General features: G+C 48.4%; 1 protein-coding gene across 4 annotated transcripts in view; it reads left to right on the top strand.

The window, feature by feature from the left end:
- The window catches only part of LOC128723123 (calcium-transporting ATPase sarcoplasmic/endoplasmic reticulum type), a 31,233-nt gene extending 15,947 nt beyond the window's left edge, over nt 1–15,286 (top strand). For 2 of the 4 annotated variants that reach the window (XM_053816832.1, XM_053816833.1), the window contains exons 3-9: nt 514–531; nt 3,134–3,216; nt 4,184–6,352; nt 6,445–6,560; nt 6,625–6,861; nt 6,942–7,059; nt 7,173–7,527. In XM_053816832.1, the coding sequence (XP_053672807.1) occupies nt 514–531; nt 3,134–3,216; nt 4,184–6,352; nt 6,445–6,560; nt 6,625–6,861; nt 6,942–7,059; nt 7,173–7,370 (2,939 nt within the window). In that variant the 3' untranslated portion in view covers nt 7,371–7,527. Of the gene's footprint in view, nt 1–513; nt 532–3,133; nt 3,217–4,183; nt 6,353–6,444; nt 6,561–6,624; nt 6,862–6,941; nt 7,060–7,172; nt 7,528–12,844; nt 14,033–14,891 lie in introns of those variants that run through there. The other 2 variants (XM_053816835.1, XM_053816834.1) reach the window with 2 other exon arrangements.
- Nucleotides 15,287–16,087: the final 801 nt, after the last annotated feature.

The following is a 16,087-nucleotide window of genomic DNA, read 5'->3' as shown; positions in this document are numbered from 1 at the left end:
CATGCGTAACGCTTCTGTATCATATTCGAGCGCGTATCGTTCGCAGTGCGTAACGCATCGTTGGCTTATGAAAAATGAGTTTTCCTGGCTATTCTCACACTTTCTCTCTCGCTCTGTTTCGCTCGTTTTGTCTCTATCTTTTTCGCGAGTGGAACCATCTCCCTCCGACCGCAATGATAGAAAAATGGTTGACGTCAACTGCTCGTGGTTCTTCGTGAATCTTGATTCCGTACGGTGTACGAAGCGCTGTGCGGCAGGTTTCGAGTGGAATGTGTGGAAGATCTTGCTCCAATTAGCACGTGAACGATCGATTGATCTTTGCAAAGGTTTCCACACGGTGTCCGCGGGCTGACGGACGGGGATCGGAAGATTATGAGTTGCGCATGATGGCCGACACACCATCCTTTCCGTCAATAATTAAATTCTATTTTCGCTCTGCCTTGTACGACTTGTTTTATTCCAATACTAATGAACTGTTTTTCCTTCTTGCTACTTTTCTCATCTACTTCACAGAACTCCCCGCTGAAGAAGGTACGTATCAAATGGCAAAACCTCCTCGGGTGCGTTACGATAGAGGCTCTAGTTCGTCAACGAAGGTAGTGCTTTAACTAGTGGTTGTAGTAAAAAGGAAATGCTAATCCATCTTGGATTAACCCACACCATGTGTGATTCAGAGTGTGAACTGGAGGAGAATTTCGTTCCTTAATGCATGGGCAGTGCCATTCTCACACGATATAAACAGCACGAACAGTAACCGGATACGGCGACAATGAGACATATAGAAGAGAAAAAGGCTAGAATACCGGCCGAGGGTTCGAGAATTGTATAGCGTGCTCTAGTCCCTTTTAGGGTCTCGAACGACGTCACAGTGACGTTTCGGAAACTGGTTCCGCGGCAGCAGCTTGCTGGGAAACAGTACCCTGATAAATGAAACCCCTCCAAAGCGCTGAAGCGAACGATCATCAAACAAAGCGTTCCAGTGTCGTCGAATAGCGTTTGAGCGCGAGGGCACAACGAGCCAGATTGTAAGGAGAAGCCGCGGAATCGGTGATTCATTAACTTCATTGCACGGAGATGAAACGGTTCTCTGAATCTGGTTGTTTGTTTTTGAAAATTTGAACATGGACCACGTCCGGTCCCAAACACTGACTCAAACCATCGATTGGCGTTGACGTGTGCATGTCACTCGCCAGACGAACGCTCCGGCGCTTTCAATGTTACTACATTACACCCAGCGCCAGCCTTTTGTTGGTCCCGCACCAGTGCCGTTCGGTTTTGGCCGCGGTTCACCGGGACCCCGTGCGAGAGATGGCCTTTGTTCCGGTCTTGCTGTGCACGTAATTCTCCAGCGCGCTGGACCCGACTGGTCTAATGGCGCCAGAAGATAAGAAACAGACGAACCACCCCCATCCGTTCGTTCGCAGGTACTATAAAACGGTTGGGGTCGCGATGTATGGGAGCGATTCACTCACTAAAGTGCTCAACCACAGACCAATCCTCCCTCACACACAGCACGAGCGCGGTTCCGCCATATCAATCCACCGGCAGACGCTTCCAGCGTGGTGTCGCGGTTGCTGAAGGGAGACAAAAAATAGGGCATGTAAATATGAGCCTGCTACCCGAGATGATGGACAACGGATGCATCTTTATCATGCAATCCCCCCTGCACGCTGGTGTGGTTGGTGTGGATGGTGCATTCTGAAGGATGGAGCTGTTTACTCGACCTACGGCAAAAGGTTCCGGCGACCTGTATTCATTGCCACCTTCGGCCCCCGTGGGGGTATTTTTGTGGAGTTGTTCCTCAGCTTCTACCACCGACTCGTGTTGGGAAAGCGAGAATTGGGAAATGAAAGCCTCCGATGACGCCGTGGAGAAGCTGCTGTGGACAATAACCGACGTGCGGTGAAGCGGACCAGAAGAAAATGATGAAAGGCACAGCACCTTCCACAGTGGGAAATGGAGCATTATACAACGTGCCAAACGGACACTTTTTGCCCCGTGATGTTTCTATTTATACTTTCCAGTTGTTTATTGGTTGTTTCGTGCCGGTATCGAACTCTACGAACCGGATTACAAGGAATACACCCCCCCCCCCCCTCCCAAAGCTGCTACAAAGAGATCCGTCTCCTGGCTCGATACAATCCCGATATCTCCGATGGTGCAAAGGTCCTGCAGGCATGGAATTAATTGCCCCCCGCCGGTGTGTGTCCTTTGGTGTCCGAAACTCGGTGATACTAATGCGCTGTTATGCTGACTTCATGTCACGGTGCCGTAAAAAAACACGAATTAACAGAGAATGGATGTTTGCATGGTCGGGTGCAATCACAACCCGGCAATCGGCAGTCAGGTTACGGATTCATCAAGCACACACGGGCTGCGGTGGACCACAGCTTCGGGTTGGGTGGTGCAAAAGAGATACACACGCGGACACACATGCTACGTCGGAGGGGCGCTATTTTTATGCGCCCCTGACAAAAATAAGTATTACGTGCCAAGTACGTGCGTGCGTACGTACGCGCAGCGAGTCGGTTGCGTACCTAGCCAGGGAATCGGCGTGGGTCTGAAGAACGGAGCCGGAGGACGTACCGTATGCGTATGGTTACGGCCGCTAGCTAGGCGTTTGACCTGTCCTCATCCGATAGCATTCTTAGCGCGGGATTCGTTACGTTTCAGACTGACGAAGGACGAAAGCTGCTCCACGATGTAGGATGCCGTTTCGCAATCGGAATACGGTGAAACGTCCTTCGTAGTATTGTAGTCAGCTCCCCGCAGGCTATGGTTTGGCGTTTTTTCTGCCTTGAAGTTCGACTAAATCGATTTGAAATTCTGTCGAGCTGTGGAATAAATTGCGATAAGCGCTTCCAAGACCAAGAGCCGTATACCGGTGACGCCGGCGAACGAAATAATTGGCTAGAAAACAACGCAATTGTAACCGGCGGCAACATGCAACAAGGGCGGGCTGGGCGCACTATCGAAGAACCGTAGAGCACTCTATCGTAACGTGTGCCCGCGAGGCAACGAACTTAACCGAGACACAAGGGTGCATCTGCGGCGCGATGCACACACCGGAATAAACAATTGCAGCTTGCAGCGAACTAATCGGACCGTTTCTCTTCTCGCTTTTCTCCCGCAGGAAAGACACTCTGGCAATTAGTGCTTGAACAGTTCGATGATCTTCTTGTCAAGATTCTGCTGTTGGCCGCTATCATTTCTTTTGTAAGTATCCTTCACACACACACACATCAGAGGCAAGCAGTCTAAGCCATGCTGAGAATTGCATAGCAAGGATGTTAGAGTGCATTTTGTGCAAAAATAAATAAGTAAAATTATGGTGGATGACATTCAAGGGTCTCCCCTCTTGTTAGACTTTTGTTAGTTAAGCACTTGTATAGTAATTCATTGTTGTTAGTCTTATTCATGCATGATGTGAGTTAGTGAAGCAGTAAAGTAAACTTTCGCCCCTTCCAAGACAGTCCAACGAAATGTCCTTTAGGTGTATATTTTTGTTTGGCATAATATAGTCTACACTTTGCCGATGTGCCAGAAATCTGTTTATGTTATTCCCGGTACACCACGAAACCACAAACACCGTGCTTAGGTGTGGTTGACATTTTTTTATAGCACCCTATAGAGCCTGGTTGAGAGCGGGGCGATGGCGATATTTGCAGATGTTCGTTGGTTTTCTTTTCTTTTTTTCTTTTGGCTTGTCCAAAAATAACACCACTCTTTACGAAGACGTTTGCCGCCGCCATGGGCTAAAGTTCGGCGGAACTATGCGCCGTGATGTTGTTTTCTTTGACACTAGCCGTTTTAATATGCGCACGGATTTTCACGGTCAGTGCGTGAGCACGAGAGGAGAAAAAAAGTGAGAATCATTTCTGCCCCCCTCGCCGTCGCACGTTTCGTTAGCGAAGTGAGACGTAAAGCGATAAGACAGATATTTCTAAAAATAATAATTTTAACCTTCTCCAAAAAACTCGCAAGATTTTCGAAGGAATGTGTGTACACGAGGCGAGAATGTTGCTTTTGGCGAGAATAGCTTTAAATACAACATAAAATGAAGACGAGCGCAGAATATCAATTCCGACAGCTTCATGCAATTCTCACGCACTGGTTGAAACATGTAATATTGTGTCACGACAACCTATTAACATTACACTGCATTTGTTGTCTTCTCCTCCAGGTACTAGCTCTATTTGAGGAACATGAAGGTGTTGAAGCTTTCGTTGAACCTTTCGTCATTCTGCTGATTCTGATCGCTAACGCCGTCGTCGGTGTGTGGCAGGAGCGCAATGCTGAGTCTGCGATTGAGGCTCTGAAGGAGTACGAGCCCGAGATGGGCAAGGTTGTCCGCAGTGACAAGTCCGGTGTGCAGAAGGTCCGCGCCAAGGAGATCGTCCCTGGTGACGTGGTCGAGGTGTCGGTCGGTGACAAGATCCCGGCTGATATCCGTCTGATCAAGATCTACTCCACCACCATCCGTATCGATCAGTCCATCCTGACCGGTGAGTCGGTGTCCGTGATCAAGCACACCGATGCCGTCCCGGACCCGCGCGCTGTCAACCAGGACAAGAAGAACATTCTGTTCTCCGGTACCAACGTCGCCGCCGGTAAGGCTCGCGGTGTTGTCATCGGAACTGGTTTGAACACTGCCATCGGTAAGATCCGTACTGAGATGTCGGAAACCGAGGAAATCAAGACCCCGCTGCAGCAGAAGCTGGACGAATTCGGTGAGCAGCTGTCGAAGGTTATCTCGCTGATTTGCGTTGCCGTCTGGGCCATCAACATTGGACACTTCAACGACCCCGCCCACGGTGGCTCCTGGATCAAGGGTGCCGTGTACTACTTCAAGATCGCCGTCGCCCTGGCTGTCGCTGCCATCCCGGAGGGTCTGCCCGCTGTCATCACCACTTGTCTGGCTCTGGGTACTCGCCGTATGGCCAAGAAGAACGCCATTGTCCGCTCGCTGCCGTCCGTCGAAACCCTGGGTTGTACCTCGGTCATCTGCTCGGATAAGACCGGTACGCTGACCACCAACCAGATGTCCGTCTCGCGCATGTTCATCTTCGAGAAGGTCGAGGGCAATGACAGCAGCTTCACCGAGTTCGAGATTTCGGGCTCCACCTACGAGCCGATCGGTGAGGTCACCCTCAACGGACAGCGCGTCAAGGCTGGCGACTTCGAAACCCTGCACGAATTGGGCACGATCTGCATCATGTGTAACGACTCCGCTATTGATTTCAACGAAGTGAAGAAGGTCTTCGAGAAGGTCGGTGAAGCCACCGAGACCGCTCTGATCGTGCTGGCTGAGAAGCTGAATCCCTTCAGCGTGAACAAGCAGGGTCTGGATCGCCGCTCGAGCGCCATCTGCGTGCGCCAGGAAATCGAAACCAAGTGGAAGAAGGAATTCACCCTTGAGTTCTCGCGCGATCGTAAATCCATGTCGTCGTACTGCACCCCGCTGAAGGCCTCGAAGCTGGGCACCGGACCGAAGCTGTTCTGTAAGGGCGCTCCGGAAGGTGTCCTGGAACGTTGTACGCACGCCCGTGTCGGTACCACCAAGGTGCCGCTGACCTCTGCCCTGAAGCAGCGCATTCTGGACCTGACCCGCCAGTACGGTACTGGACGCGATACGCTCCGTTGCTTGGCCCTGGCCACCGCCGACAACCCGATGAAGCCGGACGACATGGACCTGAACGACTCGACCAAGTTCTACACCTATGAGGTCAACCTAACCTTCGTCGGTGTCGTCGGTATGCTGGATCCCCCGCGTAAGGAAGTCCAGGATTCGATCGTTCGCTGCCGTGCTGCCGGTATCCGTGTCATTGTCATCACTGGTGACAACAAGGCCACCGCTGAAGCCATCTGCCGCCGTATCGGCGTGTTCGGAGAAGATGAAGACACCACCGGCAAGTCGTACTCTGGTCGTGAATTCGACGATCTGTCCGTGTCGGACCAGCGTGATGCCTGTTCCCGCGCCCGTCTGTTCTCGCGTGTCGAGCCGGCCCACAAGTCGAAGATTGTTGAGTTCCTGCAGAGCATGAACGAAATCTCCGCTATGACTGGTGATGGTGTCAACGACGCCCCTGCCCTGAAGAAGGCTGAAATCGGTATTGCCATGGGTTCCGGTACCGCTGTCGCCAAGTCGGCCGCCGAGATGGTGTTGGCTGATGACAACTTCTCCTCCATTGTGTCCGCTGTTGAGGAAGGTCGTGCCATTTACAACAACATGAAGCAGTTCATCCGTTACCTGATCTCGTCCAACATTGGTGAGGTCGTGTCCATCTTCTTGACCGCCGCTCTGGGTCTGCCAGAAGCTCTGATCCCCGTCCAGCTGCTGTGGGTCAACCTGGTGAGTGAGCACTTTACGAATGTGCTCGATCGTTTAACAAATAACAGCGGTATGTGTCACTCACAAACGTTACTCTTATTCTATTTTCCCAGGTCACTGACGGTCTGCCAGCTACTGCCCTCGGCTTCAACCCACCGGATCTGGACATCATGACCAAGCCGCCGCGTAAGGCTGATGAAGGTTTGATCTCTGGATGGTTGTTCTTCCGGTAAGAGACCCCGTGTCCTTCATGGTCGAGGAAATATGTCTAATCGCATTTCTTTTCACCTTAGTTACATGGCCATCGGTGGATACGTCGGTTGCGCTACCGTTGGTGGAGCTGCCTGGTGGTTCATGTTCTCCGAGACTGGCCCGCAGCTGTCGTACTGGCAGCTGACTCACCATCTGTCCTGCCTCGGTGGTGGCGAGGAGTTCAAGGGTATTGACTGCAAGATCTTCAACGATCCTCACCCAATGACCATGGCTCTGTCTGTGCTGGTCACCATTGAGATGTTGAACGCCATGAACAGGTGCGTTGACTTGATCACCACGTCCCAAGGTATCGTGTTCTAGGGATAATTGTTCACTACGTTTTTCCTTATCATTACAGCTTGTCTGAGAACCAGTCGCTTGTCCAGATGCCGCCATGGTCCAACATGTGGCTGATTGCCTCCATGTGTCTGTCGTTCGCTCTCCACTTCGTCATCCTATACGTTGACGTTCTTTCCGTGAGTATCACACAAGCCTCTTGTGTCGTTTACTTTATCGTTCTCGTTCACAATTTCTTACGTGCGGGTTTTGATTTTTTATTTTCTATATCAACTCCCTCTTCTCCTTCCAGACCGTTTTCCAAGTTACGCCACTGAACGGAGATGAGTGGATGACCGTCATGAAGTTCTCGCTGCCGGTCGTGCTGCTGGATGAAATCCTGAAGTTCGTCGCCAGAAGGATTTCGGACGGTGAGAGTTACATTAAAAATATGCATGGACTAGTGTTAGCGTGGGCCGTGTTCTTTGCTTACATCATATGGGGTCCATAATGGCAGTGAGATGATAACTTAACATCTGCGATTGCTACCGCAATTTCTACCACTACTGCTGCTGTGCTAGGGCTAGGGAACAGAGAGTAGATAATACAAACGAAAAAAAAAAAACAAAACAAAAAAACACAGAAGCGAAGATACGTGTATCGGGAGAGTCGTCAGCAGTCGGCCAGACCAGAGCACACCGTCACACTTTCATATAAGCACGCATATTCAAGATATATATACCGTCACACATCCCGTACTCTCTCAATTGCAAACTAGCAATGAAGTCATAACTAGGGAGCCGCGTGGCACCCGATTAGCCTGCTCTCATCCCCGTAGATCCTTCGTAAGTTGAACCCATTAACAACCAACCACCATCGTCATACGAATGTGCAATCCACCACTTCTGCACGATGAATCACATGAGCAATGATGAGAGAACGTGAAGCATATACACAAAACTGAAATCCGCTAACGAGGTTAAAGGCAATGGTAATAGGAGAGGTAGATGATAAAGCAAAAAAAATATTAAACAAATAATACGAGAGAGACAAGACAAAGAATCCTCCATCTTTGAGAAGCGTCGTCCCTGGCGTGACGTGATCCGGGCACCAGTGCGGGCCCATCGTATCACCGTGTAATGTTTATTGTAGTCGAGAGTCGAGTTTCGCCCCCACTGTTTTATCGTTACTATCATTATTTAGCAAAACTTACTACTGCTACTATTACTACTACTACTATTACTACTATTATTCTTGGATGCTTGGATGCGCACCTTTTGCGTGCGGCGCGGGGGCATATATATTTGAAATATTTAGCGAATACCGATTGCGTAAGGTTTAGATAAACGTTGACCGTGCAACATCGTATGCGTACGGGTACGCACGCATGCAAGCACGCCGATGAGCCTAGAGATAGTGTGGACTTGCAGTTATTTTAAGTGTGCCTGTGTTGTGTCCATGTCTCTCGGTGGCACCGAACGGAGGAAGTAAGGTTAGGTTTACGGTCACAATGGCAGGATAGAACTGTGAGCGCAGCTCAGCCTTGATGTGTAGCTACTGTGTATGTGTTACTGTTCATATCGAGGATGATGCGATCGAAGGACGAGATGTTAGGACAGGGCTACGATGAGCAGAGAGGGAGACCCCTATGTGCTCCCTTTTTATTTCGTAATCTGCCTCTCTCTATCTAGTTCGTATTAAACCATGTTACATGAGGATTTCAAACAACATCCTGCTCCCCATTCCTCGACGAGATCATTCGTTACACGTACACCCATTCACGTAGACACGTGCCGGAAAGCAAGTGCAAGATGTAACTGCAGTGACGGATTGTTTTACGCTTTACACCAATTCGAGTCAGGATGTAGTAAAAAAAAACAAATATTCAAAGTCAGGATATGTGGAAGAGGATAAACAAAAGAAACGTGTGTAGGTTTAGTAGCTCTTTTTAAATCTCAGCATTATGATGGACCCCATATACCGAAACAACCGAATCACAACTCTATGTACTATGTAAGGCTTGAGGATGCGATGCAATACTTCCAACCATCCCCCACATACGCCAAAGGGCGTGCGAGACGCCACCGTATGTGCGCGCGTGTGCGTAACCAGCAGGAATGCGTGAGCAATGGCGCTGTTTTTTATACTTACTTACCGCTGCAAACTACTACTACTATCACTACTTTTACTGTCAACACTTCTTACTACTGTACATCCAACCATCACATCATTACACATCGTTATGGAACCGATGCCGGACCAGCTGGCATCGGTGTCTACCAAACCCCGGCTGTAAGGGGACTCGACTCCATCGAATCGCCGCATATATTAACCTCGGCTCGGCTAAGCGAACGATTTGAGTTTTGTAATCTGTTTTATGCCAAAACATGTTTTATACACCATGCAACGAAGAATGGTGCGCCAATCAGAGTGTGTGTATTTTCGTTTGATTTTCCAGCGGAGTGTTTCCTCTTTTTTTTGCGTTTCCAATTTGATTTTCCCCCCTTTTAAATCTATAAGCACACACACACACGCGCGTTGTAGTTGATAAAGCGTTTGGCTTCCGTTTGGTTTGTGTGAATTGTGTTTATCCTTGCTGCCGTGTTTCCGATGCGTTTCGCCATCCTTGTTAGAGATCACTCTCAGCCACAGGGTTTGCCGTTTGCTAACCAGGATCGTCGCCTCGAACCGTTTTGAGTGCCGCATGGGCAAGAAGTGGTCATACGCTTACATTACTTCGTATATATATACATACACACACACATACATAATATTTGCCACTTAATATGTAGTTGAGCATTTGTTCACTGTTGGAAAAAGGAAGGAAGAAGCAGAAAAAGAAATAACTAAGGATATCCGAGTGGTTGTTACAGCTTTGTATCGGAAAGCAGTCAGAAAATGGTAGGGTAGTTTTATGAAATAATGCTAGTATTAACACGTCCACACACGAGCGCCTCGTGCGTGCGTTTAACGAATTCTAGAAACCCCGGGAAAACAAAACACCGCCGGTAAAGGTGGAAAAGGATCCCCTAATCGGTCGGTTATAGCTCCCGTCCTAACTCTCTATCCTTTGGAACCGGAAAGCCTCGTGTTCGATGCCGACCGAGATTTGGCACGCCGCTGTGTAGAGTTTATTTTCGCCCTTCTATATGTCTCTATCTATGTCCCAGCTTCCGATCTTAGTTTTGTTTCGTCGTGCGTGAGTTACTTAACTTGTTTAATGTTGGAACTGTATACACACGAGTCAGGAAAAAGGTGTTAAGCCGTTGCAGAAAGGATGAAGAAATTGGAGAAAGTACTATAGAGCGAGTGGAGCGGTTCTGCGCGCCATATTGAGTGTCACGAATCGATTTCGATCGAATCAGATGCTTCAGATAACACATGGGGTTCATTTCCCGTGTTTTCATCGCGTGCTTTCCCCCTTGCGTGGATCTTCCGGAGAAACTGAGACTAAATAGACGCGTGCCTAGAGTAGAAAGAGAGAGAGAAAGAGAAACAACCAGCCCGCTTCGGGCGTCATGAGGATAGTAGGTTGCCGCCCGCCACCAGAAAAGGCCGTAGATAGGATATTATCCCCGTACCGATTTCGTAGTTGCTTCTTTCTTTTTTTATATTTTTTGAGTAAATTTGAACACACCTTGCGCGCGATCATCGTGGTGCGTAGGGGGTTAAGGTAGCTTCATTGATGGGCTACCCTTTCCGTTCTTTATACTCCATCTGAATGCCCTTTGGCTGGGCACATTTGTTCCGTTTTTCACCCCTCTTGCATTGATCCCACGCCCGGGGCAGCACACGCTGGCAGGCAGACGAGTCGAAGGAGCAGTAGCGAAAATCATACAACCGGGAATCGATTATTGTCGATCTCTTTTTGAAAGTGTTTTCATTTTATTTATACTACCAAAAAACATAGACAAAAAAGAAAAAAACAAAAATGTGTGTAACAAACCCCTTTCGTGTGAATGAGGTGGATGAGAATGGGGTAGGAAGTGTCTCTCTTGTTCTGTTACACCACGCAGAGAGAATGGGAACGAGTGTTAAAGCAAGGGGGTTAAAACGGCGTGGGTGAGTTTCCTTCACGAAGCAGTGAAAAGGAAAATGTTTCCGCTCGTGAAGTGAATTGTTATGTTCTTCTCTCTGGTTCGAATCCAACATCCATCCCTGCCCCTGCAGTTGTTAGAATCGTGCAAGACGTGTATGTCCCTCCCACGAATAAAACCACGAGCCACTAAATCATTAGGGAAGACGCGAAAAAGAACGCGGTAGAAACAAAAACGTGGCGCTAAGCGAGCCACAAATGGAAGTGCGAGACAGCAGCCTAGTAAATGTAACAGTTGACGCTTTCCTACGCAGCGAGAGGACACCACTCTTGGGCTGGTGGGATGAAGAAAATCGGGCGTGAATTAATTCACCCTCACCCGGGTCAAGAGAGAAGTCAAGATTAGTAATGCAAAAGGACACCGCGGCATCTTATAACCACCCACGGAGGGGAAAATCATTGCGTGGGTCTCTCTGCCCGCGTGCCGCAGTTGATCCCTTTTTTCCCCCAGGTGAGGACGAGTTAACACCTCAACACACAAACATACAGAAACACGCGCGCGCACCTACACATTTGGGGGGAAGAGGAAAATTTGCGATAAAACCGTGTGTGCAGAAAGGGCAAGATGCGCGCATATTAACAGCAGCCACACAGTGACGGAAGGCGTAAGAATAAAACAACAAAACAAAAATAAAAAGAAAAACACATTTTAAACATACCGAATGAAATATTAATATAAGCGAATTTTTTTCTAACCCACCGCCCGCCCACGTCCCCTTTGGTGGGGGTGTCCTTAGAAAAGGATGCTCCAGCCGCTACTAACCGAACCTTTTATTTTCCCGATTCCTTTTCTGATTCCCGCTTCTGAGTGACGTTGAGAAAGCTATCTCTCTCTCTCTCTCTCTATATCTATCTGTCTGTCTGTACTTCTGCCTTCAACGAGGCCCTACGGTAATCCTTCCACGCTCGCAAGGAAAGCTGGATAGAAAATTCCAGCCCCAATGGGTGGGAAAGGATACTGCACCCCTTGCCGTGAGGAATGCTCGGCTTGTCTCTCTCTCTCTCTCTCCCGCTGTCTCTATTCCCTAACCTGCGTGTGCGTTTTTTTTTGTGTGAATCCTGGCAACCGCCACCACCGAAGCAGTGAAACAGTGTGTGCGCATTCTCGTCCCCGAGTTGTCCGGTAATGACGAGAGGCAACCACAAAACGCCATCACCATTTTCATCAACGCCACCATGAACACGATCCACCACAACCGATGACATTGTGTGCGAGGAGAACGACACGAACGCCCCTCAAATCTGCCGTGATGGAGTGAGTGCAACCAACCTGCTGCTGCAGCTGCATGGAACGCCGCCTTTATGCGAGTGCGTGTGTGTGTGTATGAATTAAAAGCGCCACAAAAGCATCGCCTTTTGTACTGCTGCTGCATCATGATCATCTCTTCATCGTCTTCATGCATCTGTCGAATCACACGCATGCACTATCACACGATCTTCACTACGCGATCACAACGCGCCCGCCGCCCGGCCTGTCGTGTAAGTAGAGGCTGGTTTAGGAGGAGCTGGAACACAACCAACCGGTAACCCCCTCACTGTGAATATTGTAGACTGATCGCTAGAACTGTAGATTGATATTTTGTACAAAAAACTACACTAAAACACCACTTTTGTCGAGTCGTAGCTGGTGTACTGTGAATGGATTTGATCGTCGTACAACCAGTTGAACCGTAGATTGTGCAACCCACCGTAGATGTAGAGCATCAAGTAGCTCCCGTAGAATTAAGCACCTCGTGCTCGAGTAGTAGAGTCTACCATTTCGTTTCGTTTTGTTGGTAGTGTGTTTTGTCCTAGTAGTTGCCGTAGCTGTTCAGTAGCTGTAGCGTTCGATATTCTCGTTCGTTTAATCATGACGTGATTTTTGTGTTTCTCTTCTTCTCTGCCAACAGTCAATCCTGATTTCCATTAGAAAGAAGCTCCCTCCTTTTACAATTAAAACAACAACAAAAAAACAAACACACGAAAAAAAAAAGATCTACAAAAAACAGCCCACACACACGCGTACACACATCCACCACACACCATCAGTCAGAATGTAATAGAGGAAGTGCGTGTGATTAAAACCCCCCACCACCCCATATCGACGCGCCACACACCACCTTCATCACCTTCTCCAAAGATCATATGTGTTATGCAAACTCTGGCGGCTTCCCGACAAAAAAAAAGCTCAATAAAAGCTCGAATAAAAAAAAAAAACAAGTGCAGCGACAAAGAAAGCTTCAACCGCATCTCAACCAGCTTCGAATACCGGCCGATCGTGCCAGCCACCCTTGTGTGCGACCCTCTGTGCTTTCTCTCCCTGTGTTTGTCCGCATCCCGTCGATCCTCCCGGGTGGGGGAACGATGTACCGATCCGACGCGTCCTGGGCAGACAGAGCAGTAGGAGTAGCAGCAGCAGCAACAGCAACAACCGCTTCAGTGACCGGTGTCCTGGGCCCCCGCACAACGCGTGTCCTGGTGACGCGCGCGCGTGTGTGCGAGCCCCTCAGTTCCGGTGGCAGAGCACACCTCTTTGCGTGATCAAGGAGGCATCGTTTCGACGGTTGGAAGGGGTGGGGTGGCACCAAACCTCACCCACGTCAACACTTCTTCACCCCCCCCCCCCCACCCACTCTTTGCTGCTTTCCTGTGATCATCATCGTCATCATCAACGTCAGCAACGCTTATCCATGTCGGCGGCCACACAACTTAAAGCTCTTCGCGTCTTCGTGCCGTCTATCCTGCGTGTGTGCGTGTGTTTGTATGTGTGTGTGTACGCGCGCGAATAGTTCCTTTCTCTCTGCTCTCCTACCCCCCTCCCCCCTCCTCCCACCCTACGGAACACCAGCCCCCTGAAGATGTGTTTTGTGTTCGCGTTCCTTCAACAACAACATCATCAGCCATCGACGGCGCGTGGTTCCACCATATCAATACCACCACCCACCACCAAACCTGCTCCATCATTCGACCACCCACCACCAATCTCCCTGCAACCCACCCGCACGGCAGCACGTGTGGGCGCCCAACCGAACTGGCCACAAAAAAAACACAAGTGCGTATGAGCGAACAGAGCGATGAGCGTGTCCTGTTAACGCCGGGTAAGAAGGTAGCTGCTGAAACGAAACGTGTAAACGAAACGTTAGCAGTAGGATCGATCGTACGATCGAAGCCCATCACCGTCAGCGGGCGGCTTATCCGGCCTGCTTTCCCAATTGCTTTAGAACGAATTGGCATAAGCTTTTGTTTCCCTTCCCCCACGATCGAAGCTTTTAAAAGTCCGCGTGCGCGAAAGCTTCTCTCCTACTCTCTATCTCACCTCAAAGCGTCCTGTGATCGTTTATTCATTTGTCTCGTCCGCGTGCTTCTCTGTACTCGTGTTCTTTGCGCGACGCGAAATTGCCACCAAATCCAATTGAATTGGATCCTTTGGTTCGTTCTTTTTATTAGCTTTCTTCCCCCCAAAAACGATAAATTTAAGACCGCTTTACGATTTCATATTTCGGCTTTCAAAGTTTCTCTGTTTCTTTTTACGATAAAAAAAACCAATACGCTTCCAAATTTTGCTTACTTTACGAGTGTATCGTTACAAAATTATACCTTTACGAATGATATTTCTGCGCTACACAAATGAGTTGCAATTTTGTCTATAATGATTTGTTTCTCTTCTTCTTTTTTTCTTTCTCTCCCTTTCATCAACTCTACTACGAAACTCGGTCCGCGTACTTCGTTCCCTTTTTGTGTCGTTGTCCATTTTTTGTTTTTGTTTTTCCTCCCTTCGTTGTTCGTCATTTTAATGTCACTTCATCCCGATCTCCGACCACCTGATCTCGTGTGCCGCCGACCATCTCTGTGTCTCTCTCTGTGTTCCCGTGTACGAAACGACACCAACAACCACAAAATATCCTCGACCCGATCGTCCTGTGCTCACCACCCGCGGGAAACTGCAAACGCAAACAGCCAACGAAGTCATTAAGACCTGGGAGTAAGCATTAGCAAAGTGTGAGGAGACGAGAGACGTACGTGTTAAGGAGACGTTTAAAGGAAGAGATAGAAAATAGTAGAGCGTGAGTTGTTTGAGATAGAAAGAGAGAACTAAAGAGTGAAAAGTCTAAGGAAGAAGACCAACCGCCAACCAAACACCAGAGGGAACTGTAATGCACCGCCGTTCGAATGCTTTTAAGGAGCAAACATCCATGTCCTGATGTGTAACTTGCAAAGTGTGTGAAAAGAAGCCAAAGACGAGAAATAAGAACGTGCAAACGAGTTGTGAAAGAAAAAAAAACAAACACCAACAGAGAAAAGAACCCGAAAATGTAAAGATAAAATAAAAAGTCGTGTGTGTGTCTTATGTATTTCATGATCTCCGATCTTTCCATCAAACCACGAATTGGTCAGAAGCAGAAACAATCAAGCAGCAGAACCAAGCGAGAGAAACAGAGGGAATAGCGAGAGAAACTCAATGACCGACGAAAGCTTCTCGATCCAACAACACGAGTCCACCCACCACCCAACCCAGCTTAATGTTATTTCTTGTAGGGAGGGAGAGTTGCGTGTGAGGGTGCGTTGCTTTCTGTACATTAATCCTCGATACTCGATCAACCGACGATATATTTATTGTATTTAAACAACTGACGACTCGCTTTCGGAGTGGAAAAAGAACAAATAAACATAAGGAAAAGTGCAACACTTGGTTGGCGAGGACGACGAGACGAGAGAGCGAAATAAAGAGAAGAAGAGAAGCAACAGCGACCCCGCGTCTGAGGAAAAGAAATAAGAAACGCGCAAGAGAACAAGAGAGCAGTGTTTAATTAAACGTTAATCATGCAAATAGTTAGCGAAACCGTGCAATTGTTAAGTAAGAAACAAATAAACTAAACCAAAAAACCAAACAAACCGTGTCTGCGCGTGTATTTATTTCAAATTGAGAAAATTGAACGTGAAATGATGACATTTATCCAATTTTTTAACTAAAATTATCCTTTTTTTGACGAAAAAGGACCTCCCAAAGGACCTCGGGACCCCACGGCTCGATCTGGCACGATCATCTGAAAAAGCAGAAAAAATCATTTCCCAAACCTCCAAAATGTATGAAAGAAATCGAATTTACAAATTTCGTAATACCGTGGAAGCAGCAATCCGAGCGTGCATCAGCG

The sequence above is a fragment of the Anopheles nili genome, chromosome 3 (assembly GCF_943737925.1).
Source record: "Anopheles nili chromosome 3, idAnoNiliSN_F5_01, whole genome shotgun sequence".
In the NCBI taxonomy this organism is placed as follows: Eukaryota; Metazoa; Arthropoda; class Insecta; order Diptera; family Culicidae; genus Anopheles; species Anopheles nili.
This window is presented reverse-complemented; position numbering and strand designations above follow the sequence as displayed.